General features: G+C 38.5%; 5 protein-coding genes across 8 annotated transcripts; 1 reads left to right on the plus strand and 4 right to left on the minus strand.

Annotated features, from left to right (window-relative positions):
• Window positions 1–1497: 1497 nt before the first annotated feature.
• On the minus strand, window positions 1498–4928 carry LOC103961303. Of its 3 annotated transcripts, none has more exons than XM_048572001.1 (9): window positions 4690–4928; window positions 4405–4504; window positions 4170–4299; window positions 3798–3967; window positions 3372–3663; window positions 2825–2988; window positions 2614–2755; window positions 1802–1930; window positions 1498–1663 (listed from the first exon to the last, which is right to left on the minus strand). In XM_048572001.1, the coding sequence occupies exons 2-9, from the start codon at window positions 4430–4432 to the stop codon at window positions 1597–1599; spliced, it is 1122 nt and encodes a 373-aa protein (XP_048427958.1). In that variant the 5' UTR covers window positions 4433–4504; window positions 4690–4928; the 3' UTR covers window positions 1498–1596. The 3 variants fall into 3 exon arrangements, with proteins under 3 accessions (XP_048427958.1, XP_048427957.1, XP_048427959.1); XM_048572000.1 differs by having other exon boundaries at window positions 4666–4928; XM_048572002.1 differs by lacking the exons at window positions 1498–1663; window positions 1802–1930 and adding an exon at window positions 2341–2535 and having other exon boundaries at window positions 4666–4928.
• A 5741-nt stretch (window positions 4929–10669) lies between these two features.
• LOC103961234 lies at window positions 10670–12456 on the minus strand. The gene is made up of 5 exons (XM_009373766.3): window positions 12247–12456; window positions 11659–11727; window positions 11460–11532; window positions 11291–11355; window positions 10670–11124 (listed from the first exon to the last, which is right to left on the minus strand). The coding sequence occupies exons 1-5, from the start codon at window positions 12439–12441 to the stop codon at window positions 11044–11046; spliced, it is 483 nt and encodes a 160-aa protein (XP_009372041.1). The 5' UTR covers window positions 12442–12456; the 3' UTR covers window positions 10670–11043.
• Window positions 12457–13132: 676 nt separating this feature from the next.
• Window positions 13133–20308, minus strand: LOC103961235 (protein GFS12). 2 transcript variants are annotated; one of them, XM_009373768.3, is made up of 16 exons: window positions 19969–20306; window positions 19779–19870; window positions 17420–19579; window positions 17002–17329; window positions 16708–16923; window positions 16514–16586; window positions 16223–16428; window positions 16079–16141; window positions 15736–15944; window positions 15507–15618; window positions 14852–15364; window positions 14461–14771; window positions 14120–14360; window positions 13971–14044; window positions 13733–13868; window positions 13133–13622 (listed from the first exon to the last, which is right to left on the minus strand). In XM_009373768.3, exons 1-16 carry the CDS (start codon window positions 20137–20139, stop codon window positions 13473–13475), a joined length of 5055 nt encoding a protein of 1684 aa, XP_009372043.1. In that variant the 5' UTR covers window positions 20140–20306; the 3' UTR covers window positions 13133–13472. The 2 variants fall into 2 exon arrangements, with proteins under 2 accessions (XP_009372043.1, XP_048427755.1); XM_048571798.1 differs by lacking the exons at window positions 13133–13622; window positions 13733–13868; window positions 13971–14044; window positions 14120–14360 and having other exon boundaries at window positions 14461–14610; window positions 19969–20308.
• A 575-nt stretch (window positions 20309–20883) lies between these two features.
• On the minus strand, window positions 20884–24014 carry LOC103961236 (ATP-citrate synthase alpha chain protein 2). Its single transcript, XM_048571425.1, has 11 exons — window positions 23604–24014; window positions 23332–23493; window positions 23144–23224; window positions 22727–22778; window positions 22482–22596; window positions 22304–22385; window positions 22092–22187; window positions 21807–21908; window positions 21535–21651; window positions 21317–21433; window positions 20884–21195 (listed from the first exon to the last, which is right to left on the minus strand). The coding sequence occupies exons 1-11, from the start codon at window positions 23877–23879 to the stop codon at window positions 21124–21126; spliced, it is 1272 nt and encodes a 423-aa protein (XP_048427382.1). The 5' UTR covers window positions 23880–24014; the 3' UTR covers window positions 20884–21123.
• A 1363-nt stretch (window positions 24015–25377) lies between these two features.
• LOC103961237 (signal recognition particle 19 kDa protein) lies at window positions 25378–27547 on the plus strand. Its single transcript, XM_048571606.1, has 4 exons — window positions 25378–25534; window positions 25968–26163; window positions 26261–26360; window positions 27184–27547. Exons 2-4 carry the CDS (start codon window positions 25987–25989, stop codon window positions 27315–27317), a joined length of 411 nt encoding a protein of 136 aa, XP_048427563.1. The 5' UTR covers window positions 25378–25534; window positions 25968–25986; the 3' UTR covers window positions 27318–27547.
• The last annotated feature ends 348 nt before the right edge of the window (window positions 27548–27895 follow it).

Here is a 27895-nt window from a genome sequence, read left to right on the forward strand (position 1 = left end):
GAGTTTGACTAAATGTACCATTTGTGTGCTTAGGGACAATTATTTGTGGCGTTTCCGTCTTCGCTAGTGGTGTGGCTTTTCGGCGGCGAAGTACCGTGAGTGGACCCCTTCTAAAAATGCATGTTTTGATAGTAGAAATGCATACATGAAAAGCATGATTTGATGAGTATGTTTTATGAAACGTTTTACGAGATAACATACTTACTGAGGCTAGTTTGAATTATTACTATTTTTCCTATAACCCATGTTCTTGTAGAATATCTGATGGATGACGATATGATATTTAGAACATGTTTAGAACACCTCTTTATAGTATAGATGATGGATGACTTTATACTATGAAGTTGATTTTCAAATATATGTATGTTCACTGGTTTTGTACTTACCTAGTGGTCATTTCCGCTACGGGACGTAGGGATAGATCCGGTCCGTCCCGGGCGACGGTTTGGTGTTGGCATAGGGCCTGGAGTGTGTTTTCCTCTGACTGTGTGCTCAGAGACGGGGAGCCGGCGTGGGGCCTGAAGTGTATTTTCCTCTGACTGTGTGCTCAGAGACGGGGAGCCGGCATGGGGCCTGGAGAGTTGTATCGGACATTCACTAGTGTTTATGATATTTACATGTTATGATTTGAGATATTGCATGACATGCTAGGTTTCGGAAAACCTATGTTTATCATTATATTTGTGTTTTCATAAAACTTGGGGGTTAGTAAGTTGATAACTGTTTTGTTATATATATATCAACTTGGTCCACTCATGTTTGTTTTGCGCCCCTTCAAGACTTAGAATCGAGGCATACAATCCCGACGTCCAGGCACTTCCGCATCGGCATCTTCGAGTCCTCTCGGTGTAGGACTCACTCCTTTGTTCATTCAATTTTATATTATTTTCTTTTAGTGTTCTAGATTAGTGGTGTGCTCTGAACACGGTCCTTATTTGAATATTAATTATTCTTTTATATTTATAAGCCTTATATATCCTTTGTTTTCAGCATTTGCACTCAATAAATGGCTTTCGTCACCCTCGGGTGTCCGCCAGCACGTGCCTATCCTGGTATTCGGGGAATATCGGGGTCGGGGCGTGTCATGCAGTACCATCAACGTATACCATTTCAGGTCTCCGGCAATAATTACTTTTGAGTCGTAGGATTAGGCGTCTAGCTTTGAGAAGTTGTCAATCCTACAAGTATTCTTGTACATAACAGGATCCTTTACCACATTGATAGACATTGTCCTTTGCCTGTGCTTCGTCTTTAGAAACAAAGACCTCCCCTCTGAACACACAGGTGTCATCAATGAAGAATCCATTGGAAGCTTCAGTGAAACCTTTGTGGGAGAGAAATTGATCGAACCCCCAATCGAGTATCATCCCATGAAAGCGCCTTTCCTTTTGTTCTTAGCAATGCACGGGGAAAACATACAAGAAAATGAGACAATGCTTCGCAAATATGAGAACTATAAGTTTGTTGATTGTTTGGATTGAATGAAAGAAATAGTACCTTGAAAAACAAAGTAGTGGCTGTTGTTCTGATCAAGCAAAAACAACCTGAAAACAGCATACACTTCCGAAGAAATCTGGGGGGCATTTGTTCCTGGCATTACCAAGTAGAGAGAGGTTCTTTCACATTCATGTTCTTGTTTCCGTTTGGATAGAAAACCAGTTTCCTGCAGCAAAACAACAAATTATACTATTATAAATTAAGCAGCTCGAAAATAAGAAGAAAATGCTAGTAATTGATGGAAAGTTCATGAAAAAAGAAACAGTAAGAATTTGTTCTTAGAAACTGAGAGAAAGGATTGTACCATTTGTATCCTCCGGCTTTAAAGTCCCTGGATTCATATTTCTCCTGTGAATTTTTGCAGAGCAATGAAACCAACTGGATTTTACTGTGTAATGAGTTGGTGGTGCATCCGAAATTGTTCTCAAAATCCCTGAAATAAATGTGTACATTAGTTACTGCTTTCAACTCCAACACACCCAGGCAAACAGATAATGCATCTTACCATCTTGGTCATCGAAGTTAAGACTGGTCATGTCAATAAACTTAAATTTTCCGGTAATCGATTACAGAGAAATCAACCGGTTTTCAGTTCTAGAATCAAATATGTTTTCCCGCTTTTATAAGAAAAAGTTAAAGGTGTTATTCCTAACATGAAACGTTTTAAAGATTGAATTGTTATGCTTTGCTTCAAAAAGGTTGCCTTTGTTTCGTTGAAAAGGTATCTGTCACCTGCTTGTGGGTGCTTTGAAACACATTCTGCAATTTTAATTCTTATGCAAAGGAACAGTGTTTACGGTGTAGCATTGTCAAACAAGTTAAGGTTAGACTAACCAAACAAAGTTTTTAGCTAAACACAAGATAAGCTACTTTAAAATAACTGGTCAAGACTCGACATATGTCTCAGAGGACAGATTTTTTAAGAAAACAGGTCCTATCAAGATACACTTCAATCACAAGTCATTTGGTGGAAAGGATTGCAGCTCTAGGGGTCTACAGAACGCCACTTTTAGGACAAACCATATCGCGGATCCAGAACTACATTCATATTCACAAGTCAATTAACATCATTTTCACAATATCCGAAACCAAATACCAGCTGACAATAGTCCTTACGCAATTCCATGGATAGTGACCTTTGCCTCCACTATGCAAGTATCGTTCAACAGAAACCTCTTGTGTGCCTGATTGAAGGTTTCCAGTTTAAGGAACATAGACCAACCCCAATCCCAAGTTGAGTTACTGAACCAGTTGTCAGCTGCACATAATACACCCTGATGTTATGAACGATTCATACAATTAAACACTGAAATAGGACAATCTTTACCTATAAACCACTCATGTTTGGCATGCATTTGATCTACAATGCGCAGGGAAAACTCTGCAAATACTTTGAAACCAGGAACTTTTTCCGGATCATCCAATTCCAAGAAAAGAGAAATATGAGTACCCTTTCCATCGCCATTTCCCTTGGGATAGAGCAGTATCTTCCTGCAACATTGGGAAGAATATGATGACTTTTTATTACGTATCTCTCGTTAATTGGAATGGGACCCTATTCACCTCACCTCTTTGGGTTTGAATTAAAAGAGCAAAGCCCTACATTGGAAGCAAAAATTCAACATGTTTTACAGTGATCGACCACATCTAGTGCGAAAGTTGTGTAGTTAAAATTGCATATATAGTTTGAAACTCAAAAACCATATGCTTTTGTTTGGAGGAAAATTGACTTTAGCTAACAAGGGTGATTAGTACTCTCTACTATCATGCAGGTGAAACAAGATGAGTGATACGAGATTATACTGTGGATTAAAAATTTAAAATTTAAAAATGCTCTTATTAAGGGCATAATATAAAGGGCCTAGAAGAGATACCATTTTCGTTCTCCAGCAGGGAATGGTTCTGATTCGCAGCAGTCAGCACTTAACCTTGAAAAGTTCTCAACCTTCCAAACATGCTTGCACATAACACCAACCTCGATCATCGATATTGACTCTCCTTTGCCAGCTCTTCTTTCATTACAAACAAAGACCTCAGCTCCAATCACACAGGAATCATCAATGACATATCCATTGGAAGCATCAGTAAACGATTTAAGAGTGATAAGCTTATCAAATCCCAAATAACGCATCATCCCATGGAAACATAGTTCCTTTTTATTGGCATCTATGGAAGATGTAGGGTAAAAAATAATATCAGCAAATGAGCAGTGAGCATTGCAATTTGCAAACAAGAAAATTTTCCAGTCTATGAACATGTTCACCTGATGAGAATTAACTTTTTAAGTTGGTATAATGTACCTTGAAGAACCAGGAACGTGCCTTTATTCTGATCAAGCAAAAAGAACCTGAAATCAACATATACTTCGCATCCCGTCTGAAGTGAATCAGCTCCAACCATTTCCAAGTAAACAGAGATGTGGCCTTCCACATTTTTCTTCTTGTTCCCATTCGGGTAGAGCACTAGTTTCCTGGGAGCAAACATACAGTATGGGGCGTATGGCTAACATTTTTATTTTAACCAGCTTACACAGCACATGATACACGAAAACACATCATTGCATTACAGAGAAAATGTCATAGAACTAATGTCTGACAGTGAGTGTGAAACATAAGTTTGAACAAGATGATATTAAACTAAAACTTTAGCAGATGATATAATTGGAGAGTTACCATTTGTATCCTCCAGCTTCAAATCCACCCGACTCATATTTGTCCGCAAAAATTTCGGTTAGCCATGAAAATGACCCGATTTTTAGAGTGTAATGAGTTGGAGCTGAATCTGAATATGATGTTGAAAACCCTGAAAGAAAATAGTGTTGATGAAAGTGTATATCAGGCATCTCTGGCACATAACAATATCCTGAAATCTGAAAACCGCTAATATAAAGCAGATAAGGTATCTAACCATTTTGTCGAAAGGGATTACAAGCCATGGCAATAGAATTGGAATTGATTAACAAACTGTTAAGGCTAAACAGTTATCTTTTGCTTCAAGAGGAGCTTACCTATATATATAATGCCATTAGAGAAGGAAGTACAAGCATCCAATGAAAAAAATTTCAGTGTGCCCCGAATAGTGTGGTATGCCACATGTCATTACACTTAAAAAAAAAAAAAAAAAAAAAAAAAAAACTTCTCTCCAATTGTATGATGATATGTGACGTACCACTCCATGTTTCAAAAATCTCACCATCCGACGAGCTTGCTGCAGATTGGACGATATGTGTCCTTTCATCTCTCTATACTGTACTCAATAGCTTCATACACTGGATACCTTGGATTTGGTACATTTGAATGTGAAAAGATTGTATAAAGGAATACGAGTATACTTTAATCTTCAAACCACACAAAGGTCTTTCTTCGAATTCCATTAAAATGAAAATTTGTAACTTTGAATAAGCAACAGAACTTGAACCCGAGGCACTGAGCCAGTTTTCTAGAAGAATATGAAAAGGTTCTTCTCAGTGCTGTTGCGATAATAGATTTAGGGACTGGTTTGCAGCTCCATTTAGAGGATTTGAATCTCATCTGGATCCTCTTTGTGAGGATTCCTATCCATTCATCGTACATCGTGCGGTCAGAAATCATTTTAAATTTTTTTTATATAAAATTAAACACAAATAGTAGCTAACGATAACAGACCGCAGGATGTATAATGAACTAAAAAGACTTGAAAATCTCTAAGATCTTCGTAAAAAGGATTCGGAGAGAATCCTCATCCCTATTGAGAAATATTGGAAGCCAACTTCAACTTTTTCTTCTTCTCTTTAACTTTCTCTTTTTGCTTTGTTGTCAACTTTTTCTTTTTGCTTTTCTGCCTTCTTTTTTTTTTTTTTCTTTAACTCATAGTTGTCACCTTAGGGTAGAGGTACGAGAACTTAGCACTTAAGTTCTGATACTATTAAAGTTGTCACACTTTGATCTCGAGACATGATAAAAATAAACTAATAATTCAACAGCGTAAAAACATTTTATTTTATTTTGTGGCTATTGTAGACATGTAAATTTCATTGCATACAAATGATGCATCACAAAGCTCCACGTAGCATATGACTCATCACAAATAGACAAGTCATCAATAACATGTGGCACAAATCAAGCAAAGGAAGCTCAAAACTTCCCCGAAATTCGGCAAAAGGGGGGAATCTCTCCTTAAAATTGGCAAGAGGCCCAAATTGCTCCCAAAACCGGAAAGAAAGCTAAAACATATTCATAAAACAAGCAAGAATTGAAGATTGCTCACAAAATAGACAACAAGCCCTATAGATTTCGGCCAAGTAAGGGAAAGTGGTTGAAAACAAAACACAAAACATGGTAAATTCTCCCATGGATGAATCAAGACACAAATCAAAGCCAAATCCACCTAAAGGCATGGCTTTGGACGTCTATAAATACAAGGTCCTCAGACAAACATAAGGTGGACAATTTCTACATTCAAGGTCGACAATTTCTACATTAAAGGGCCGAAATTCTCACATTGAGAAGAACCTCTGCCAAGTCTTTGAAGACTAATACGTTGTCAAAGCTCTCTTCAAAGAATGCACAACCAAAGTCGAAGCTTTCTTTCAACCAAAGCCGAAGCATTCCCTTGAAGAATCAACAAGCACTTATGCCGATTCTGTGACATCCCACATCGCCCAGGAGAGTGATCCTTATATGTATATTCTCATCTCTACCTAGCACGAGGCCTTTTGGGAGCTCACTGGCTTCGGGTTCCATCGGAACTTCGAAGTTAAGCGAGTAGCGCGTGAGAGCAATCCCAGGATGGGTGACCCACTGGGAAGTTCTCGTGTGAGTTCCTAGCAACAAAACCGTGAGGGCGTGTTCGGGGCCCAAAGCGGACAATATCGTGCTACGGTGGTGGAGCGGGCCTGGGATGTGGTGGACCCCGGGCCGAGATGTGACAATTTGGTATCCGTAGGAACTCCGAAGTTAAGCGAGTAGCACGCGAGAGCATTCCCAGGATGGGTGACCCATCGGGAAGTTCTCGTGTGAGTTCCCAGAAACAAAACCATGAGGGCATAGTCAAGGCCCAAAGCGGACAATATCGTGCTACGGTGGTGGAGCGGGCCGGGAAGTTGTCCCCCCCGGGCCAGGATGTGACAATTTGGTATCAGAGCCTAACCCTAGCCGTGGTGTGCCAACGAGGACGTCGAGCCCCTAAGGGGGGTGGATTGTGACATCCCACATCGCCCAAGGGAGTGATCCTTATATGTATATTCCCATCTCTACCTAGCACGAGGCCTTTTGGGAGCTCACTGGCTTCGGGTTCCGTAGGAACTCCGAAGTTAAGCGAGTAGCGAGCGAGAGCATTCCCAGGATGGGTGACCCATCGGGAACTTCTCGTGTGAGTTCCCAGAAACAAATCCGTGAGGGCATAGTCGGGGCCCAAAGCGAACAATATCGTGCTAAGGTGGTGGAGCGAGCCGGGATGTGACAGATTCTTTCAAAACTTTATTGCAAGTTCAAAACTTGTAACGACGTTTGATTCAAGATCAAGTTGTCAAGGCCCTTGAATCAACGAAGTCCTACATCAACTCCACATTTGCAGCAACTTTGAGGTGAAGACTATCCACGCATTGTTTCAAGCTCAAAACTTGAAGTAATTGTTCTATTGTTCGTCTGAGATCAAGTCATCGCGACCCTTGGATCAGCAACTTACGCATCTACATCAAATTTGAAGACTGAATCAGAGGAAAATTGTAAACATAGATTGTAACCTACAAATTCAAATAAATACAAATCTACTTTGTACATATGTTCTCGTTTCATTCGTTACAGAATTTTCGTGTTTACAGCTACACCTAATCATAGGGTTAGACTGCCAATGTACCCTGTGAAGGGATTAAGCCAATTGTAGTCACCATTTTGTTAATCTACAAAAAGTTGTATTTGCAATGACTTCCAAAAATTCTCATGGCATTATCTAGTAAGGAGACATAGCATTCTAGACAACTACCAAACAACTCACAATCAACAATAAATTACATTTCAATAAATCTGATTTGCACACAGTTTTTGCTTACGCGTTTGTAGGATCAAGCTCTATTCGAAAACACTAAGAGTGACCCAATACGGATTTTTAATGACTAATTATGAAAAATCAAACTTTGTAACTCTAAGATTAATAAAATAAATAAATTAAATTCCCGAAAATTTGAACCTAAGAGTCAATGAACCTGTGTAGAAGATTTAATAAGCCTAATTGTTCAACGGGCCAAAATAACAATCACCCTCAAGTTGTTTTAACAGATTTCCACGAAAGATGGCCCAAGCCACTTTTATAAGAGAAGAGAGAGGGTTTTAACCGGTTCCTTTAGATCATCCAATTCCGAGTGGAGATAGAAATATGAGTACCCTTTCCTTTCTGATTTCCCTTAGGATAGAGCAGTAGCTTCCTGCAACAGCCATCACATGAAGAATAAGATTACATTTCAAGACATGAACATCCTACTTTAATTAAAACAACGGTTTTATACACATCATTTAGTTTGTAAATTTAGTCTACCTATCATTACTCAAGTTTTTTTATGCTAAACACTAAGATGCTACTGAGTGACAGATGTTTTATTTTTGTTTTTGTTATATTCAACACTCTTAAAAGAAGAAAATGGGCCTTTCATTTCACAAAAGTAATTAAAATACTCTTCAATAACAAGTCATTTGGTGAACAAGGACTTCAGAACTGGGGTTTGATAAGCCACATCTAGACATGTGCTTTTACAATTTCATGGACTAACATGGCCTTTAATCAAAACATCTTTTTAGCAAATCAAACATTTGTCCCTTCATTCGTAACATCATTTTAGAAATAGCAAAATTAACGTACGACGTGCCGACTACAGTGCTGTTGCTGTTCCACGGATTGTGACAACGGCCTCCGTTATGCAAGAATCCTTCACCGAAAACCCTCCATCCGAATTATCGAGAGTGTCCAGTGAAATAAAGCTAAGGCCAACCCCAACTGGTAGTCGAGGAGCTGAACGATATTAGCTGCACAGAATAAACCCACATGTTATAAAGGATGAACAAAGTAAACGCTAAAATAGGTCAATCTTTACCTTTAAAGCTCTCATGTTTGGCATGCATTTGATCGACAATGCGCAGGGAAAACTCTGCAAACACTTTGCAACCAGGATATTTTTCCGGATCATCCAATTCCAAGTGAAGAGAAATATGAGTACCCAATCCAGCGCCATTTTGCCTTGGGATAGAGCACTATCTTCCTGCAACAAGATGAGCGATAAGAGATTATATAGTGGATTAAAATTTTGAATATATCTTAAGGTATTAATATAAAAGTCCAGGCAGAGATACTATTTCCGTTCTCCGACAGTGAAGGGTTCTGATTTGTAGAGGTCATCACCTAACTTTGAAAAGTTCTCAACCTTCCAAACATGCTTGTAGATGACAGCATCCTTGATCGTCGATATAGACTCTACTTTGCCATCTCTTTTTTCTTTGCAAACAAAGACCTCAGCACAAATCACGCAGGAATCATTAATGACATAACCGTTGGAAGCATCGGTAAATGATAAAAGATAAGCTTATCAAATCCCGAATAACGCATCATCATCCCATGGAAGCATTTTTCCTTTTTATTGGCATCTATGGAACATGAAAAGAAAAAAAATAATGATCAGGAAATGAGTAGAGAGCATTGCAATTTAACAAGAAAAATTTCGGGTCTATGAATATGATCACTTGATTTTTCTTTGTTTTCTTTTTTTTTTTCTTTGTCAAAGAATATGATCACTTGATGGGAATTAGGTTTTGAAGTAGATATAATGTACCTTGAAGAACCAGGAACATGCCTTTATTCAGATCAAGCAAAAAGAGCCTGAAATCAACATAAACTTCGCATACAGTCTGAAGAGAATCAGCTCCAACCATTTCCAAGTAAACAGAGATGTAGCCTTCCGCATTTTTCTTCTTGTTTCCGTTCGGGTAGAGCACTAGTTTCCTGTGAGGAAACACACAGTATGGCAAAAAAAAATTATCAGCTTACACAGCACGTAATATAAAAACCACATTCTTGCATTACCAAAAAAATGTCATAGAACTAATGCCAAACAGTGAAATTGAAACATAAGTTTGCAGAAGATGTTCTTAAACTCAAACGCTAGCAGAAGATATAATGAGGGTTTAACCATTTGTATCCTTCAGCGTCAAATTCTCCCGTCTCGTATTTGTCCGCCGAAGATTTGTTAAGCAATGAAAACGACCCAAGTTTTAGAGCGTAATGAGTTGGAGTTGAATATGAATATCTAACCATTTTGTTGAAAGGAATAACAAGACATGGCAATAAAATTGAAATGGATTAACAAATGTAGAGGCTAACCTATATAATGTCATTAGAGGAGGTAACCTATATATAATGTCATTAGAGAAGGGAGTACGAGCATGCAATGAGCTTGCTGCATGTTGGACGAAATATGTCTTTTCGTCTCTCTATAATGTATTAAATTTAATAAATTCGTTATTCAATCTCTTCATTTTCCGATTTCATTATAAAGAAAACTACTGAATAACTTCATACACTTTGAATACCGATAAAGAAAGAGAGTGATTCAATATAATTCATATTAAGTGTATTTTTGCTAACCACCCTCCGTTGCTCATCCTTCTTTCTTTACAAACAAAAACCTCATCTCCCTCCCGAAATTTAGATGAATTTAGTGTAGATTATCATATCGTGTCAAAAAAAAAAAAAAAAAAAGAGCATCACAAGTAGTCTCCATTTCTTACAAAACATAGAGAATGTCTTTCGTTAATGTCCTACATTGCCTCTGAAAATAAAGAAACTTATCAATTTCAATCCCGACAAATGGTAGAATTAATGGCATCTTTCTAGTTAGTGCATTTGTCCCTAACCTCCCTATCGCCTCATTTGACATCTAAAATTGGATTGGATTAATGGCATGTTTAATTACTTAGCATACGAGGATGGGAAAGAAAGTGAGATTCACCTAGGAACAAGAGACGTGATGACTGTGGATTTCTTATCACTTTCTTTCTCATCACGTCTCTTGTTCCTACGAGGGCTGCTTGCACAGCATCAGCTAAATTATGAATTCAAAAGGCATCGGTAACATAAGTCTGGATGCCTATCCAGTGTAATCTAAATCCAAATTTCTGGTAGTGGAAGGAATAGGGTGAGAAAGAATGAGTACGAGATAAACCATCGCCATCGTCATCGCCATCACCATGCAAGTCATCAATTTCTACAATCAACAATACAAAAAGTTGGCAATGAAAACGTACAATTCTCTGGTTGGAAGTTGGATTCTTCTTAATCATAAACATCAGAAACTCATAAACTATGGCTTCCTTTCTGGAAATACTTTGCAATCAATAAAAAAAAAAATCTAAAACCGACAGAACTGGTCGCCCCCCAACTGATACGCACATAAGCACAACATAGCGTGAGAAAAGTGTCAACTTTACGACTATGATCAGACTAGTAAGGGTTCCAACGACACTTGACAGTGGTAACCAGACTTAGTAATCATTCCTCATACCCAGCAGGATCAAAAGTCCCCAGCTATGACGACAATCCTCCGGACCTTGGCCTTGTGTACCCAAGATTGATTAGCTTCTGAACCAACAATTTTTCAGCATCTGCCTGAAATCACAAAAAGAAGGGGCAAATGATCCAGTGAAAATAGCTAACAAAATGTGCAAACACGAACAATCCATTCCTGCGTATATGCAAACGACAAAGAAAAAGACATCAGATAGTCTTATGTTCATGTGTGTTTCTCCATGTGTTCAAGACAGAGGGTACAGACCTCAAGCATGGGACTATTCTTAGGAATGTTGCAAGCCAGGATTATGTTAAGTCCAGTCTTTAACACTGAAAATAACAGCATGTCAGACGATGGAGGAGACGGAAAAAAACTACAAAAATAAAAAGACGATGACAGACCCAAACTTATCTGAACAAAATTGATAATCTACCTAATCTTCGAGCAATGCCCGACCCTGTATTATCAGAAGCCCCTCCAAGTATGGATGTAACACCCACTGTATTCTGTGGCATCAATTGTAATGATTGTAGTTAAAAAATGTAATCCCAAGCAGCACAAAGAAGTCAGAATTCACAAGCGTAAAGAGAGAATAATTTTAGAAGAAACTTAACACAAAATTACCAACTTACAGGTCTCATAGGTGCTGCTGCATACAAATGCCCAATTTTTGCAGAGTTGCAACCAATCCATGCATAGATCTACAGTCATAATGATCAGAAATTTTTACCCAATTCAGATTTTGTTCAGAGTTTCAAACTTCTGAGAATCATTTAACAACACGTGCAAATAATCGCCTACATTTTTCTAAGCAGAAATAAAAAACCCCAATTTTTGCAGAGTTGCGAACCGATCCATGCATATATCTACACTCAAATTAATGGAAAAGATTTACCCAATTCAGAAGTTGATCAAAGTTTCAAACTTCGGAAAATTATTTAACCACATCTGCAAATAATCATCTAGATTTTTCTAAACAAAATAAAGAATCAACACCAATTTTGCAAAGTTGCTATCAATCCTTGCATATAATTACAGTCCAATTAATGAGAAATTTTTACCGAATTCATAATTTGTTCAAAATTCACCCTACATTTTTCTAAGCAAAAGGAAAAAAAATAAAAAAATAAACTAATTTTGTTGCCCAAATTTTGACTTGGGCAGTTCAATTCAGCATTAAATTGAACAAACAAGTGGAGAGATGTGGATGGAAGACGAACCTGCTTGGGAAGGCGGATGATTTGGAGGTGGAAGGCGGTTTCGTTGACGACCTCACTGAAGCACGTGACTTGCAAACCACCGGCATCGCCGTCGTCGTTGGTGTGGCTCGGACCAGTCGGTTCTTCGTGTTTGGAAATTTGAGCGGAGCTAAACGCGTCGCTTAGAGCGCCGAGGTCTAAATCACTCCGCGCCATTCCTCACCGGAAACGAGCAGAGTGAGACACAGAAAGTCACAAGGTAAGGGCTTTAGATGGGCTAAGCGGACTTTTCACTTTTACGTTAAGGGTAAAAGTGGTTAATCATCATATTTCTACACTCTTTTCACTTTTGCTAACAAACGTGAGAAAGTTAAAACACGTAATATTATTGATCTATAACCGAACGGTAATATTTGGATAAATGAATATTTTGAGTTGGACAAAACTATCTTGACCTACTAGCTTAACTCAATTCTGTAACTCATCAAGAAAAATAAAAAGAGTGTGAAAACATAAACTTTTTGTCATATATTATATATGGCGCGGATCCTTGGCAGTGTGGCACCACCTTTTTTACACATGTTTTTGTGAGATTCACTTTGTAATGTACTTTAACAATTCAAACCGTTTATTTTTTAGAAAATTATTCATAGATCATTCTTACAAAAAAAATTGAAACAAATCCAGTATCATTAAGACATTCATTTGTAATGAAGAAAATGAAAGAATACAATTCTATAAAGAACCCTAAACCCTTAATCCAACATTCATATAGCTTCAGATTTTGATGATTTTATAGACATGATTTTTGAGAAAACATATAAAACAGAAGTCTTAAATCATTAAAATACATTACAAAGTGAGATTCACAAAAACATGTGTTACTAAATGTGTGAAGAAAAAAAAATGTAATATCACGGATCCGTCCATTCTATATACCCATAAAAAAAATGTAATATCACGGATCCGTCCATTCTATATACCCATTACATATATATTCTTTAGTGTAAAACAAAAATTTGCACGATTATTTGATACAAATAATTATTTCTAACTACAATCAATGCATTCCAATGAGAATATCTAGAGCAACCCACCCTTTCTTCACTCAACAGTCTCAACCTAAGGAATAACCGAATAAGGATATAAACTTAAAAGACAACAAAAATAAATAAATCAATAAATTTAAATAAAAACAATGGATACAGAATGTACAGCAGAATTTGAAAGGAAACAAATAGCCCCCATCAGCAACATATTCTTAGGTAGCCATCTTCAGTTCCAACCAGGAACAACCTTGAGAAGGGTAAAATACTTATGCTTGACAACACCGAAAAGTTTCTTGCTCCGTGATCCGCCATGTACAGTTTTTGACATGTAACAGCCTGCTGTCCATCCTGCGAAATGATAACCACACCCGTCTATTTGTTAGTCTTAAAAAGAAAATGTGAGCGAGTGCAAATCATATATGTGCGAGAAATGGTGATAGAAGTTCAGCGACGTTTACATCATCGGAGGATTTAGACAGAGAAGAAATTCCAATCTTATTTCTGGAAATTGAAATAACGTCTTGGCCCCACACAGAGAATGAAGATACACCGTCTGTGTGACCCTGAAGAATTGTGGGCTGAGATGGCCAATTCCTGCATAAGGAGTTGACAAGTTTAGAGAGAGCTGGATAGTGTGATGCATTTCAGAATGATATATATATGTATTCGTTACAGAATGTCTGGATCTGGAATTACCTTCTCAAGTCCCAAATTCTTAAAGACTTGTCAAGAGAGCTGGACACAAGTAAATGGTCCTCTGGTGCAGCCAACTGCACCCGTTAAACGGTAAATTAGAAATGAATTTGATTTAAAATGAAGATTTTCTCTGGCTTTTTCTGTAATACCTTTGTCACGTATCCATCATGAGCCTTCCAAGAGGATATAACATTTCCGCTCCTTGCATCAAATAATCTACAATGACCAGAACTCAATCCAGCTGCAATCCAAGAGGGTGAAGAAGCTCCATCCGGTTGCATTTTATCAGACCCACAGGAGCATATGGAAGAAATAAGAGAAGGATATCCAGACTCCGTAGAATCCCCCCTCCAAAGGTGAAGCTTTTGTCCTCGGACAACATCAATGAACCTGTAAGATTCAAGGAACATTAAAAAACCGAAGCTGCGTGAAACATTATCTCATCTATACCAGTTTGTAAGGGGATATATGTGCAATACTATTTATCTACCTGAGTGAACCATTTCCAGTGCCAACTACAAGCTTTTCACCAAGTTCTGTCTGATGCATACAAGTATACAAGCTCCCATCAAATGCCCCAGTCAATATTCCACTCGACTGTGCATTGGAACTGAGCATATTAACCTGGTCAAGATTGGCCCTGGAGGAAGAAGATGGAGGGCTTGAAACATGTGCAGAATCCACAGATGGTTCAGAGTATACTGAAATTAATTTTCCAGTTCGGCTATTCCAAACATGTATTGTTCCATCACAGGATGCAACTCTTCCACTAGACGATAAGATACAAATATCGTTCACAACCTAGGAACAACAAATAATAATCATTGTGATTACTAGGAATACAGTAAAAAAGATTTCAATTTAACAAGGTATAAGCAAACCTCCTCGTGGCCATAGTATCCCGATACACAATTGATTCTAGCCAGCTCCCATTTTTGAACAGTCCCTTTGAACCCTGCACCAATTCCTGCAGTAAAAACCGTACATTCATCTGGGCAGACAGCTAAATACCTTAAGGCCCCAGGGTGCGCACGAACTGAGTATATAACAGATGCTCTGATCTTCCATGGATGTTCATCCTTCACACCCCCAGCACGGGCCAGAAAATCAGGCCCATCCCAACTAGAAGCTGGACTAGGGAACCAAAACCAGGGCTCGAATTTAAAATTTGATGCATGCATTTCAGCTGACCTCTGATGCATTTCAGAGAACCGTTTTTGAGGCATCATGTTTTTGGCACCTCTAGTTCCTTGTGATTGTGGAATTGACCATCCAACCCCATTAAGCAACAGCTTAGCAGGACTGTATTCAGGAGTTGAGCGATTGCTGAATGCAGATCTTTTACTGAGTATAGTGTCTGAACCACTTCGAGACAATTCTCCTGTGTGTTCCCACTGAATCACGACAGGTTCAGAATATGAAGTGCAAAATGTGTGGATATTTGTCAGGTACCCGTATAACTTATCTGTGTCCATGTGTGTGTGTATCTGTCTTTGAGAGAGACAGAGAGAGCATGTGAAAGAAACACTACTGTACCTTCCAGTTATGATATTGTAGAAGATATTGCTCAAGTAATAACCATGTTGTACAACACTGACGAAGCTTCTCTATCCCAAGAAGGTATGCAAAAGACGGATACAGAAGCAACCTGCCAACAACCTAGTAATTCAACACATATTTGAGGCAGGCAATAACATGTGCAAAATTTATATTCCAGCATAACCTAGTAACTAAGCAGGGACAATGAACTGTAAAAAGAACTCACGCAAGGTCCATACGACTTTCAATCAGACCCCCTCCATCAATTATTGGCTTTGAACCCTTCAGCCTTCTGCCAAAGGAAGTAGAAGCATTAGCTTTTCTCGGTGAGAAAGCAAGCTCATCAAATAGCTCTTTAAGTTGTGGCAAAACATGCAATGCTGTCAAATCTGGTCCTATCCGTTCACAAACTGCCATTAGGGTAGTAGCAGCAACCTGGACAAGAGAGTTATTAAAGCATTACTGGAAATTCTAACGCAATGGCTAGCATGTGAGAAATTGCAGCCTTTGCAACTGGGTGACAATCATTGGATTTCCGAAACAAGTGTAAATGCATGTACAAGCATCACCTGAAGCACTCTATATTCAAAACTTGTCTCCATAAGAACCAGAACCTGTGGGCAACTTTTATCCTGTATAATATAAAAATTCAATTATTTCCAAGAACACTGCTAGTTTTCACATTGAATTAAAAAGGAAAGAAAATCACATACTTCAACTAGCTCCTTCGCAACCACCTCCCTTGGCAAAAATGCAACAAGGCCATCTATTGTCGTCAAACAATCAATAAGAGCAAAAGCACTCCAGCTGTGGACAGGCTCAGGCTTATTCATACGTGAAACGCCAATACAGGAATGAAACACATGTTTTAGCAACGGCATCATCTGTCTGACAATGAAGTTCTCTCCCAGTAAACCACCTGGAATTTGAGGACATAAAAGAATTACAAGAAGAACATACCAATTCGAGAAAAAATCACATCAAAATTCGTTGAACAAGAATACCAATTCGAACCAACACGTCAATTCCATCACTACTGAGACCTTTCCCAAAGCATTGAATCAGGGGCAAGATTGTCTGGTGAAAGAATAATGGTTAGCTGGAGTATTGTGAGTGTTTGTTTGTCTATTTCTAAGACAGATTCGCATAATTTTAATTTTGTGAAGTCACAAAGGCAATAATTCTGGGTTGGTTTAACCTGATGAATGGTAATAGGTATACCGAGTTCTTCACTTGAGCAAATAAGCAGTACGGAAGCAGCAGTTGCTGAACTATTATGAGCGGCAGTATATAAGTTCAATATAACAAGAGGATGTACAGTTTCAAGATATACTTGTTTGCCAGTTCGATTCCATATCTCTCGAACAAAGGAGTCTTGTAGAATAGAAACCTTTAGATGTGAATAACCTGTAGTCTGAAACAAAATGTCTATAAGAAACAGTTCAAGAAGATATTCCCAATAAAACTGAAGAAAATAAATCTTAAAACTAACCTGTAAAATCTTCTGGATGGCAGGCAAGACTAATGTCTTCACTGCTTTAGGGGTCAAACTTTTGATAAATTCTTTCAGTAGCATATAAGCCCATTCGGCTTCAGCATCTGATAAGGGAGTCACCACAAACGATAAGCAATAAGGAGCACACATTTCCGCAGCAAATGTTCCCATTGCCTTGAGGACTCCTTGCTTTGCAAAATTTGCAGCATACTGAAGGCAGGATCCACCTTTAGCCAGAAGCTGGAGAGGGGCCAGAAATAAGTAGGACGCCTTAACCGTAGTAGGAAAATATGGTGATTCCAACAGACACTTAGCCGATGGTCTCCTAATTTGTGTTACCCACAGAGAGAGTGAGAGAGAGAAAGGGAATAACATATAGTATTGTATTTAAAAACTGAGAAATGAAAACGAATACCTCATGCAATCCTTTTGAATGCAAGCTTCAACAAGTAATTTGGTGTGAGGAGGAAGTTCATGCATCAATCCAGGTAATACACCACTGTCCAAGTACATGGTCAATGAGCTTGTGTCAAAAAGTGGCTTCCTCAAATGAAGTTCTGCTAAGAGACAACCGACAGAAAATATATCCCTTGCAATTTCTTCAGAGAACGTCTTTAAACAAGATGATTTTTCCCTCCAAAGTAATAGCTCTTGATATCCCCGGGAACCTTCATCCTCCACTTCAATATGCTCAAGTAGATAACTTGTATCAATATGTAACCGTGACAACTGGTTTTTCTTAGTGTCAGATGACCGAGGTATACTTTTGTTAACATTCTCGCCTGATGACTCTTGTACAGGAGAAATGTCCCTCACAAAGTCTAGATGGTAGCCATAGAGGGGACTTAAATGCATAGCATGTTCACAAAAGGAAGATGCATCTTCTAATTCTTGCAAGTAAGCCGTTTCAGATAGGACAGAACCGTCACTCCTTAATTCATTCATTTTCCCTTGATGCAAAGCTGACTCATTGGTGCTATCACATGGTTTCCGCACTGCACCTCGACGCATAGGGTGAGGTTGAGTGAACAGCTGACGGCGTCCTGCAGACCTCGGCATCATAGGTTCTGATGAAGGAAGCATTACATTCTTTGCATAAACAGCTGCCTCGCCTGACATCTTGTAGCCAAAGGTGATATCAATCCAGTGATGGAGTTCACGTGAGACCCGTTCGCTTTCTAACGCATCACGATGCAATTTAATGAATTCCTCAGGACCATCTGCCCATAAAGGTACCGCCAAGTCAGTCATACCAGCATGAAGTGAATGAAAAATTTGAGGATTGCAGTAAAACTCCGGAATACACTCATCAGGGGTCCACTGATAAAGTCTTTGCATGGTAGAAGGATATTCATTAGGTTCATAGACTGAGCGAACAGCCATACGTAGAACACTCAAAGGTAACCTCCTAGCTTTATAACTGCAGACAGCCAATTCAGAAAGACATTCATCAGATACGTGATGTGGGAACTCCGATGTTGAATAGGTGAAGTCCAACTGTTCATCACCTTTAGCCAACCTCCATTTACTCTTGTTTAAATCCCGCCACCCTGCATCTGAATTCTCATCAGGTTTCATGCTAAAATCTATTACCCAAGGCATCACTGTATGAAATGTGTGGTCACCCCACCTTCGCCCAGCTAATCTATTCAAGATGAGTAGATACTCAAAATTACTGATCTCTCCTCTCCACCATTGATTGAAGTCACGATGCCAGTCTATAGATGGGGAAAGCTTCAAATCAGCATAAAGACCTTGAGAGGGACAACCAGCTTCTGAGCAACCTACCTTTTCCAGTAAGGTACTTGTGTATCCCTTACCTCTTGAACCTGAACTAAATCCTACCCAGGGGTTATCAAAAATGGACAGCCAAGACCAGCATGATTCAGTAAGCATTACACTGGATGGACATATATTGCCATGGGCGACCCCTAAACCATGAATATAAGCTAGAGCTGAGAGCAACTGGTATATCAGAAACCTTATATGCCAGTCAGATTTTAAGGCTTCGGGACTGTAATGGAGAATGTTTTCCAATGTGTACGGAGTTTTGGGAAGAGCTACATCTATATAATGGGATGCTTTAACCATCATAAGTACAGGAGCAATATTTGGATGCCTCAGGGAGCCAGGGAACTGATTTTCATCAAACGACGGTATCCCAAGTAAGTTAAGAAAATTTACACTGTCTCTTCCTGAAGCTTTCCCTTCAATCAAGAGACTAAGCGAGTTCAATATGTGATCTTCCAAAGACCCGGTCAAAGAGTTAACAGCAAGATCTTCAAAAACTGAGTCTGAGAAATTGCCAACATAACTAACCGGTGCCAATGCGCTGATAAGCCTCGAGCAAGAAAACCTAGTGGAATGATTACAGGTAGAACTATGTAGCAATATTTCTGTGCCACCATTTGACAAACACTTAGGCTCATTCATTAAAGAATCTGACTTTGGTTTTTCTTTCCTGTAAACATCAGAACTAATTTCTTCTTCATCCTGAGTTACTCCAACTGAAGCAATCCTATCATCAATCCCATTATCACTGCAGCCTTCAGCATTGTCCAGGACATATTCATTACTGGAAAAAACAAAAAACCAAAACCCGAATCGATCTTCATCCTCCATCATTTCAGCAACAGAAAATCATCGATTATGTTCAAATTTCGATTCATATTATACATAACCAATGTGGGGTTATTACATACTGATCAAAATAAAATAAAAAATCTGAAATTTGTGAGAAAAATAAGTAATTAGAGTTAGATTAAGGGTCTTACACATATTTAGTCAAGCAATCATTTGGATGACTGGGTAGAAATTTGAGCAAAAACTGAGGAGCCGAAGCAGCTTCCCCACTTGAATTACACAACTGCAAACACCAACTGCTTCAGCATTTGAACGTTCTGAAATACAAAATGCACAGAGATGAGAAAGAAAGAGAAGGAGTGAGAAGGTTTGAACTTTGACCTGAACGACGGCGGAGGAGCCAAAAGGGAAGGCGGAATCGGAGAGGCCGTAAGAGAAAACGAGTTTCCCGGAGAAGTCGGAGTGAATCCGGCGTTGGAGGCAGTCGAAGCACATTTGCTGCGCCGTTCGATCGTTCGATTTCAAGGATTTGCTTGGAAAGTTTCTCTCCATTTTTGTTTCTTTGTATCGAGAGCTTTTGTGTGAGTCTTTGGTCCTGCCAGTTTACCACTCAACGCTTTGATCGATTGGTGCGCGCTACCGAACTAACTGGAAAAATCCCCCAAACGCTTCAACGCCTCGTCACTTCTGCAACAAGTTTTTCGGGATTTTTTTTTCTTTTTTTTTCTTCTCACTTTTTTTTTTAAATGTTTTCGTTGTACTTTAAAAATAATAATCCTTCCTAACATTAAAAATTAGCAAAACAAATAAAAATAACTTGAAAACTTTGAGTTTTAATCAAAAGAATAAAAATGCGCCGTGAGTAAATAGTACCAAAATTGACTTTTTTAAGTTAAAATGTCCTTAACGTTAAAAATAAACAGTGTTTCGTTAACACTGCCTTAAAAATTACTAAACTTTGTTATGAAAAAATTGAAGTGGTATAGGAGGGATGGATTTTTTTTTTTTTCTTTACCATGTTAGTCGGGGAAAATGAGCATAGAAAACAGTAATATTACGTGAGCATTCAGATAATATATAGAGCTCTTAACGTGTAAAAATCTACAGTACCAATTAATGCATATCGAAGCGATGCCTTAAAACAGTAATAAAATCAGATAATATATCTATGCTACCGTTTTGATCTTTCTTACATTTCATCTTTAGTCATATTACATGAGCATTCACAACGTTTCACAACAAAATCCTCATTCCTTGGAGATTTCTATATTTTTTTCGTTTGCTTATACCTGTCACTTGTTTAAACTTGAAATACAACCATTTACTTTCAAAACCAAGAACACACTTAAACAAGGTTCGTATATCACAGTAAGTCAGAAAAGTTGAAAAGACTGGAAAACTGAAGTCGTCCTGTGGTCTCATCTTGCCAAGACAAAAAAAAAACTCACAATTCACACTTTTTGCCTTTTTGGCCAAACCATAACACACACTTCGAGCCTCGAAAACTCGTTCAAAAGTCTGCAAAATAAGAAATTCTTAAGCTTCACCCATGATGCACTCAATTGCTTGCTTGCAAATTCCTGTCATTGTTGCCTCAGGGCCAAAAACCTGCATTGAGAAACGATGTCAGGCTTGCAGTTGAGAGCACGCAATTTAAGAATTTAACGGTCTTCCAGAGTAAGGCTTGTTAATAACTGATAAATGTCAAAACCAGAATGTCATCACATACCTCAAGAGGAACTCCAAGTTCTTCTCCCAATTCTCGCATCTTTGCCAAACCAGTTTGATAGTTTGGACCACCCCTTCTCACAAAAATATGCATTCTTGCCACTTTTAGCTTGGATTCCTTTGATGTCACAAAAGAGAAATCATTTGAGCATACAAAACAAAATAAAACCAATTAGGCCAATCTCTCGTTTAGATATGAATGTCAAAATGTGGTGGTACCTTCTCCCTGAGGGCTCTAATAATTCCATTGAATGTAGCGGCTACATCTGTGAAATTAGCTATGCCACCTCCAATTATGAGTGCTCTTTTACGACCATCTGGATCAGCTGTTGCACACTGCAATACAAGAGATTTTTATTGGCAATTAGCGTATGCTACATGCAATGGTTGCAACTTGAGTAGTCAGACAAAGTAAATATGAGTGGAAGGGTGTGTGTGAGAGTGAGAGAGAGAGAAAGAAGGAGCTTTTCGTAAAAAGGAAAGCTTCTTACATCGATCACAACTCTTGCATACTGCAACACCTCTCCCTCATTTGGAGCTCCACTATACTCTGCATAATTTCCAAGTTCTGAAGCATAACCCAAATCTCCAACCTAATTCCCATAAAGATGCGGGAACATTAGGACAGGCCATGGTGTGGAGTTAAGGGTTCCAAATGTTCAAAGAAACAGAAGGGAGACACAATGAATTAAAGCCAAAAATGGAGATCCAAAGTTTTGAAAGGGCTGCTACAGGGACAGTAGAGCCATATGGCGGTAATAGATCAGGTTACTCACAGTATCAGCATAAATAACACTTGCACCGCCTCCAGCTACCATGGTCCAGATGCGTCCTTTTGGGTTCAACACAGTGAATTTTAAGGATGCACTTGTCTGCAACATATATGTTGGACTTTAGTTTAAGAAACTCTTAAAAAGTGCCATGATCCTCATACTAAATTAAATATATCATAAATTTCTTTCCACACAAGGAACAGTTCTGTTTTTACCTTTTCATCCAGAGAATGAATAAATGTTTCTGTAGGACTTAAGACTCTGCCGAAAGGCAATGGAAACTCCACATTGCCCCATCTGAATAGTATTTAGAAATATCGTCAGAATCAAACTAAAAGTAGTAACAAGAAACAGGTAGAACTAAAGTTTGGAAAATCTTCAAGAGAAACATACTTATTGAAGTTCTTGAAGGCAGCAGTGTCATCTAGCTCCCCCCTCATATCTAGTGGATAAGGTTCACCGTCTACAAAGGTAAACGGGTTCATTTCCAGGAAACTAAAATCCAAATCTGCAAAAGAAAATCAGGAATGCGAACAACCTCAGCAACATGAGCATGTACCTAACAAATAATTACATAGCTAATCACAGTATTACACTGAACTATAGCATTTAGTAATCTATCTAAGGACATTGCGTACCCTGGAATACAGCAAATACGCCCTTTATGAAATCTCCAATTTTGCCTCTGACCTGTAACAGCATAATACATTAAGCATATGTCCTAAAACCGACAAAAAGGTTTAATGCGTAGAGCACAGTTGTAATAAAATGACGATAATCAAATGGATTCACAAGAAATATAGCAAAATAAACCGTTTCCCTTTGCACTAACAGACTTCAATCTACAGTTGTATCATAACGTTATAGTGCAAGAAGTAAAACATATTATTCTCCAGTGGTTTGGTTTCGTATTCACACTCGAACAGTCCATGTTGCGAGCCTAAACATATATGCTCATGTTGATTCTTAGAACAACGCATTAACTTGCGAGAACTGAAGTTCGAGCTTGACATAGAAATGCACACAAAAGAACAGTATGAGTCTATGACACAAACCTCCAATGGAAGAGTGGCAATCAGTGGAGCACAAGCATCATTCGTCATAGGCTTCTCGGTCGGAAGAAATATAGTCTTAACCTGCACAACAACATCAAAAACAAACATCATAGTAAATTACCACCTAAAACCAAGCAGAAAACGCCATCCTAATTCCAACCCTCAAAACAAACACAAATTGACAATACCTTGTCCCAATTCTCTTCAATTTCGATCCCTCCACACTCCGAAAAGCTCACGGTTGATCCGAGCCTTTCGGACACAATCGAGAGGTAAAATTCTTGATCATGGGGCATGAACGGCTCCACTATAAACGTCGTAATCGGCGCCTTGCATCCTCCCATCTCAACCTTTTCCAAAATTTACACAAAACCCATTAAACAAAACATCCAAAAATCCAATCTCAAAATCTCGGGTTTCCAAAAAACGATTCAAATCATACGAAATGGGATTCGATTACCTCCTTACCGAGTCGCTGCTTGACGAACTCGGCAACCTGAGCCATGTCCAAGTTCAGGGCGACGAGGCCGCTCTTCCCGCGCTTCCCGAACAGCATGGCGGGCTTCACCACGAGGCGCGTAGACGACAGCCATGTATGCTCGTTCGACAACTCGGAGAAGTCCGTCGACTCGGTCACCAGAGCTGAGTTGATCTGGAGGTCGATTCCGGCGAGTCGTTTCAGGTGCTGTTTGAGCAGCCTCTTGGAGTCGTACTCTCTGATCTTCTTGCGGGCCATCGGGTCGGGTTTCGTCGGATCACGCTGGCGTCGCCGGAGACGGAGAAGTCGGGTCGGGGTCGGGTCGGGTGTGGTGGAGGGGAGTGGCAAATGATGTTTTATTGGGTATGGGAATTGCGCAGTTGGCAGGTGGGCCGATGATGAGTGTGCTGCTACATTTGGATTAGATTGTGAAGGCACACGTGCGGAAATGGTTCACGAGAGGCACGCGCCAGTGGAGTGGTTAGAATGCATGGAGTGTGGCGCGTGTTCTTACATGTGGTAGTTGGCAAGGCATGGGAAGCTTAGCGGGTACTTTAGGCTGATTCTGTCATGTTCTTTGGAAGATTCTTGATAACAACAATGAAGAAGAGGATCCTCTCCTGGGAATCCTCCTGACCAGTCCATCCGCACCGTTCAAATTTAATTCAACGGTTTCAAACAAAGGATCTCTAAAAGTTATAATAATTACAACCGTTGGATTAAATTTGAACGGTTCAAATAAACTGGTCAAGAAGATCCATATTCTAAGCTCAGGAGATGATCCTCTTCCTAACAATGATACGTGTGTACGATTAATTTCTAATCATTGATGCATTTGAAATTTATTATAAAATTTATATTCAGAGTCAAAATTATTCAATCACATTGGTGGTTGAGCACATCAACGTTTTTCATTAACGTAATAGGTTAGTAGCACTCCATTGTCATTTTATAATTTATCAAGGGAATTGTTATTAGTGTTTAATAAATCTTATTTTACACTTCTCACAAGTATTTTTTTTTTTTTAATTATAAAAAGTTTGGAATGCAAAACGAGATTTTTGAAGTGCCATTAACAATTCTCTTTATCAAATGTATTTCTTAATAATTCTTACATCTTATAATTAAATCTCATAAACAACAACGGTTGAATAGAACTAATTTGGACAAATGATTGTTGTTTCAAAGCCTCATCTCAATCCAACAAATGTGAAGATTCGATTTCATTCGGTTCAATTCGATTTTGGCTTGTAAGTAGGAGAAATTCTTGCACTAACTTACACTTTTTGCCCATTTAAATATATATTTCTCCTTCTTCTTCTCCTTCTTCCAAAATAAAAAATTCAATTCTCGATTAAGTTGTTGAGCTTTATGGTTAACATAGTGCAAATGTAACTTACACGTGAATCCATATGAAAATCTCACGCTCATTATGTCATTAATTTAATGAAAGATCAAACAATCAATCGAATCAAAAATATTAAACCCAATTTAAATAACTCATGGTGTAAAATGAGAAAATTGAAATTTCATGACTCATTCCTTAAATCTAGCTGATTACTATTCATAGAGTTAAGATAGCTAATCATTTAACTAGCCTGTTGAAACCTTTTTTTTTTTCGTGCATTTTTTTGTTAAAATAGCCAAAGATCCTCACTTAGCAAGGCTGGTGGTGGTGGAGATGCTCTTACCTGTTTATTTTCATTTGTGAGTCGGGTTTGCTAACCGATGAAGGCCAAGCCCAACCATAAATAAAAACGGGCCTGAAATATTGAAGGAGACATAGAAGCCCGAATTATTGGCCATCTCTGCGGACAGTCCCGTCGTCGTCGTCGAAACTCCATTCCAGTCTCAATCTCTCGCATATCACGGCTTGCTCTTCAAATCCTCCGCTGCTTGTTTTTCAACTTCTGGTAATTTCTTCAGATCACGCATTCCATTCGATTCATTTGGCTCGAATTATTTCTTTGGATTTTTCCCTAATTTCTCAAATTTTCAATTGCTTTTCTGTCTGGTTAGTTCTTTGATTCATTCCCTCGTGAATTTTCTTTCTGTCACTGAAATTTAAGGGCTTCATTGATCTTTATGATGGTGCAATTTTACATATGTGTTTCTTGTTTCTTTTATTTATTTATTTTGGTTTTTTTGGGGGTTTTGAATTATAAATGTTTAACCAATGAGTTTTTAGCTGGAATTGGGAATTGGGATTGATCTTCGTCTTACTTATAGCATACTGATTGAATGTGTGCACATAATCCATTTAATTTATCATTAATTTTTCGTACATTTGTGTTTAGGAAGGAAAGCAGTGTAATGGGTTTGTGTTGTAATTTTTTTTTTGTGTAGGATATTTAGTAGGCGAGATATGGATAAGGAGACCCCCAATATAAAGAAATGGATTGTGCTTTATCCGGTTTATATTAACTCGAAGAAAACTATGGCGGAAGGGAGACGAATCAGTATCGCGAAAGCTTGCGAAGGTCCTACTTGTGCTGAGATTGCTGATTGTTGCACCTATTTCAAACTCCCATTTGCAATTGAGGTTTGTTATTCCTACATTTGCACCATCTGTATCGTAAGGTTTGTGTAGTAATGGGTGTGAGTTGTGCTAATATATGCGGAGTGTTTGACTATTGTAGATAGATAAGGCTTATCCACGCGATTTCATGCAAATTGGGAGAGTGCGGGTCTTGCTTAAAAGGGAAGATGGAACTCCGTATAATCCAGACATTACTTCCAGTAAGCGTTGCTTTATTGTGACTGTACTTACCCTTAATTCTATAACCTTCTCAAAAGTATCTTAGTATTTGTTTTTGGTGAAACATCATAAGTAATGTATCAGTTAATGCGAGATTTTAGGAGCAGATAGTTATAATTGTGTTCGACTAGCCCATTTGTCTTTCCTTGACTGCTTATAATCCATAGTGAGAAGGAATATTGTAGAGAGAATCTCAATTATTGAAAGAAAACTTAACATGGTAGCAAGGGTATCCGGTTATATTAGTCTCTCTATATAAGCAAAAACTATTGTCATATTTGGCAGTGTCTCGCTGTTTTTCTCCTTTTCGACAAAATTTTATAGAGTCCCACAAGTTTACTCTCACCTTATATCATAGTCTCCTAATCTGTGACTAAAGCTATGAGCTGGGGTGGGTAATGGGGAATGAATAAGATATGGGGTATAGAGATCCTTGTTTGTAACATTGTGGGCACACCCACTTTTTGCCGTGCTCATCTTTGAACAACGGATGTTTAACATTGTCAACCTTTACAAAGATAGTTCAAGTCAGAATAACGTGGTTCTTGAATTTCATGTATTAATAGGGTTAAGTTTAGACAAATGGACTGTGTTTTTGAAGTTGTTTTAGTGAGCCCTTGCAAGGGATTCCTTTGTCTGATTATGTCGTTAACCCTACGAAGGGTGTCGCCTCATTCTTGAACTCAACTGTTTGCGCTATTTAGTTATTAAACATAAAACAAAGATTTGTCCTTGTTTTTGGTGTGTCTTTTGATTTGTACATGTATATATTGATTATTCGGTTTTGTTTTGACTAAATTGCAGGGAAACAACTGATGCTGAAAGTTGCGGAGATGGTTCCTAGACATCCTGGGAGGACTAGGAAGCAGGAGCCTGCGGCATCGACGTCAAGTGCTGGACCTGCCAAATCTGGGAAACATGGAAAGAAAAAGAGATAGCTCCAGTCTCACAAATCACTCATTTGCCTTTGACATTGAACGCTACCTGATTGCGTACGCTCACATCAAATAGGATCCTAGTTTTCGATCGGTCGAAACTCATTCTCAGCTTAAGACATTTCATGTTGTATACCCTAGTTATGTTTGAAAATTCATACGTGATATCAACCATCATGTTTGAGGACGATTCATTTATTTTGGTTTGAACCCCTTTGGAAAGTTGGAGATCATTTTTCGTGTCGCTTTTGCATTCATGGAAACAAAAACAAAAAACAAATGAAAAAAGAGAACGGCGTTCGCTCTGAAAAAACATGTGCATGGGAATATTTCCGTTGGCATTATGTGAAAGAGCATTCACTCTTACATCTAAGGATCGAGTTTGATTCTCCCACCCTAATGTCTCTTGTACAAAAAAGAGAGCATTTCCACCCACTTGGTGATTTTGGGTCTAGAAGTAGACTTGCGGCAGTTACCATTCAAGTAAATAGTAAACTTCCTTGACTTCTCTTTATTGCTCTTCACTCATGGTTAATTGTAATTGTCATGATAGTTACTATTCACTAATTATTAAACGGATG

The sequence above is a fragment of a genome, unplaced genomic scaffold (genome assembly GCF_019419815.1).
Source record: "Pyrus x bretschneideri cultivar Hongxiangsu unplaced genomic scaffold, Pyrus_bretschneideri_v1 Contig6, whole genome shotgun sequence".
Lineage (NCBI taxonomy): Eukaryota > Viridiplantae > Streptophyta > Magnoliopsida > Rosales > Rosaceae > Pyrus > Pyrus x bretschneideri.

Bases quoted from the DNA above. Each gene is read 5' to 3' on its own strand.
- LOC103961234 (XM_009373766.3), bottom strand. From the start codon at position 12,441: ATGGCGCGGAGTGATTTAGACCTCGGCGCTCTAAGCGACGCGTTTAGC. The intron at 11,533-11,658 runs GTAAGTTGGTAA...TTGATGCCACAG, and splicing joins CAGCAGCACCTATGAGACCT to AATACAGTGGGTGTTACATC. The intron at 11,356-11,459 runs GTAGATTATCAA...TGTTATTTTCAG, and splicing joins GGGCATTGCTCGAAGATTAG to TGTTAAAGACTGGACTTAAC.
- LOC103961303 (XM_048572001.1), bottom strand. From the start codon at position 4,432: ATGGCTTGTAATCCCTTTCGACAAAATG. The intron at 3,968-4,169 runs GTAACTCTCCAA...GTTTGCTCCCAG, and splicing joins GAAGCTGGAGGATACAAATG to GAAACTAGTGCTCTACCCGA. The intron at 1,931-2,613 runs GTAAGGACTATT...CATTTATTTCAG, and splicing joins GTCACTATCCATGGAATTGC to GGATTTTGAGAACAATTTCG.
- LOC103961237 (XM_048571606.1), top strand. From the start codon at position 25,987: ATGGATAAGGAGACCCCCAATATAAAGAAATGGATTGTGCTTTATCCG. The intron at 26,164-26,260 runs GTTTGTTATTCC...TGACTATTGTAG, and splicing joins AACTCCCATTTGCAATTGAG to ATAGATAAGGCTTATCCACG. The intron at 26,361-27,183 runs GTAAGCGTTGCT...ACTAAATTGCAG, and splicing joins TAATCCAGACATTACTTCCA to GGAAACAACTGATGCTGAAA.
- LOC103961236 (XM_048571425.1), bottom strand. From the start codon at position 23,879: ATGGCCCGCAAGAAGATCAGAGAGTACGACTCCAAGAGGCTGCTCAAA. The intron at 23,494-23,603 runs GTAATCGAATCC...ATTTTGGAAAAG, and splicing joins AGCAGCGACTCGGTAAGGAG to GTTGAGATGGGAGGATGCAA. The intron at 23,225-23,331 runs GTATTGTCAATT...GTTGTTGTGCAG, and splicing joins TTGAAGAGAATTGGGACAAG to GTTAAGACTATATTTCTTCC.
- LOC103961235 (XM_009373768.3), bottom strand. From the start codon at position 20,139: ATGGAGAGAAACTTTCCAAGCAAATCCTTGAAATCGAACGATCGAACG. The intron at 15,619-15,735 runs GTGAGTTCTTTT...GGTTGTTGGCAG, and splicing joins GAAAGTCGTATGGACCTTGC to GTTGCTTCTGTATCCGTCTT. The intron at 14,361-14,460 runs GTAGATAAATAG...TGAATCTTACAG, and splicing joins ACTGGAAATGGTTCACTCAG to GTTCATTGATGTTGTCCGAG.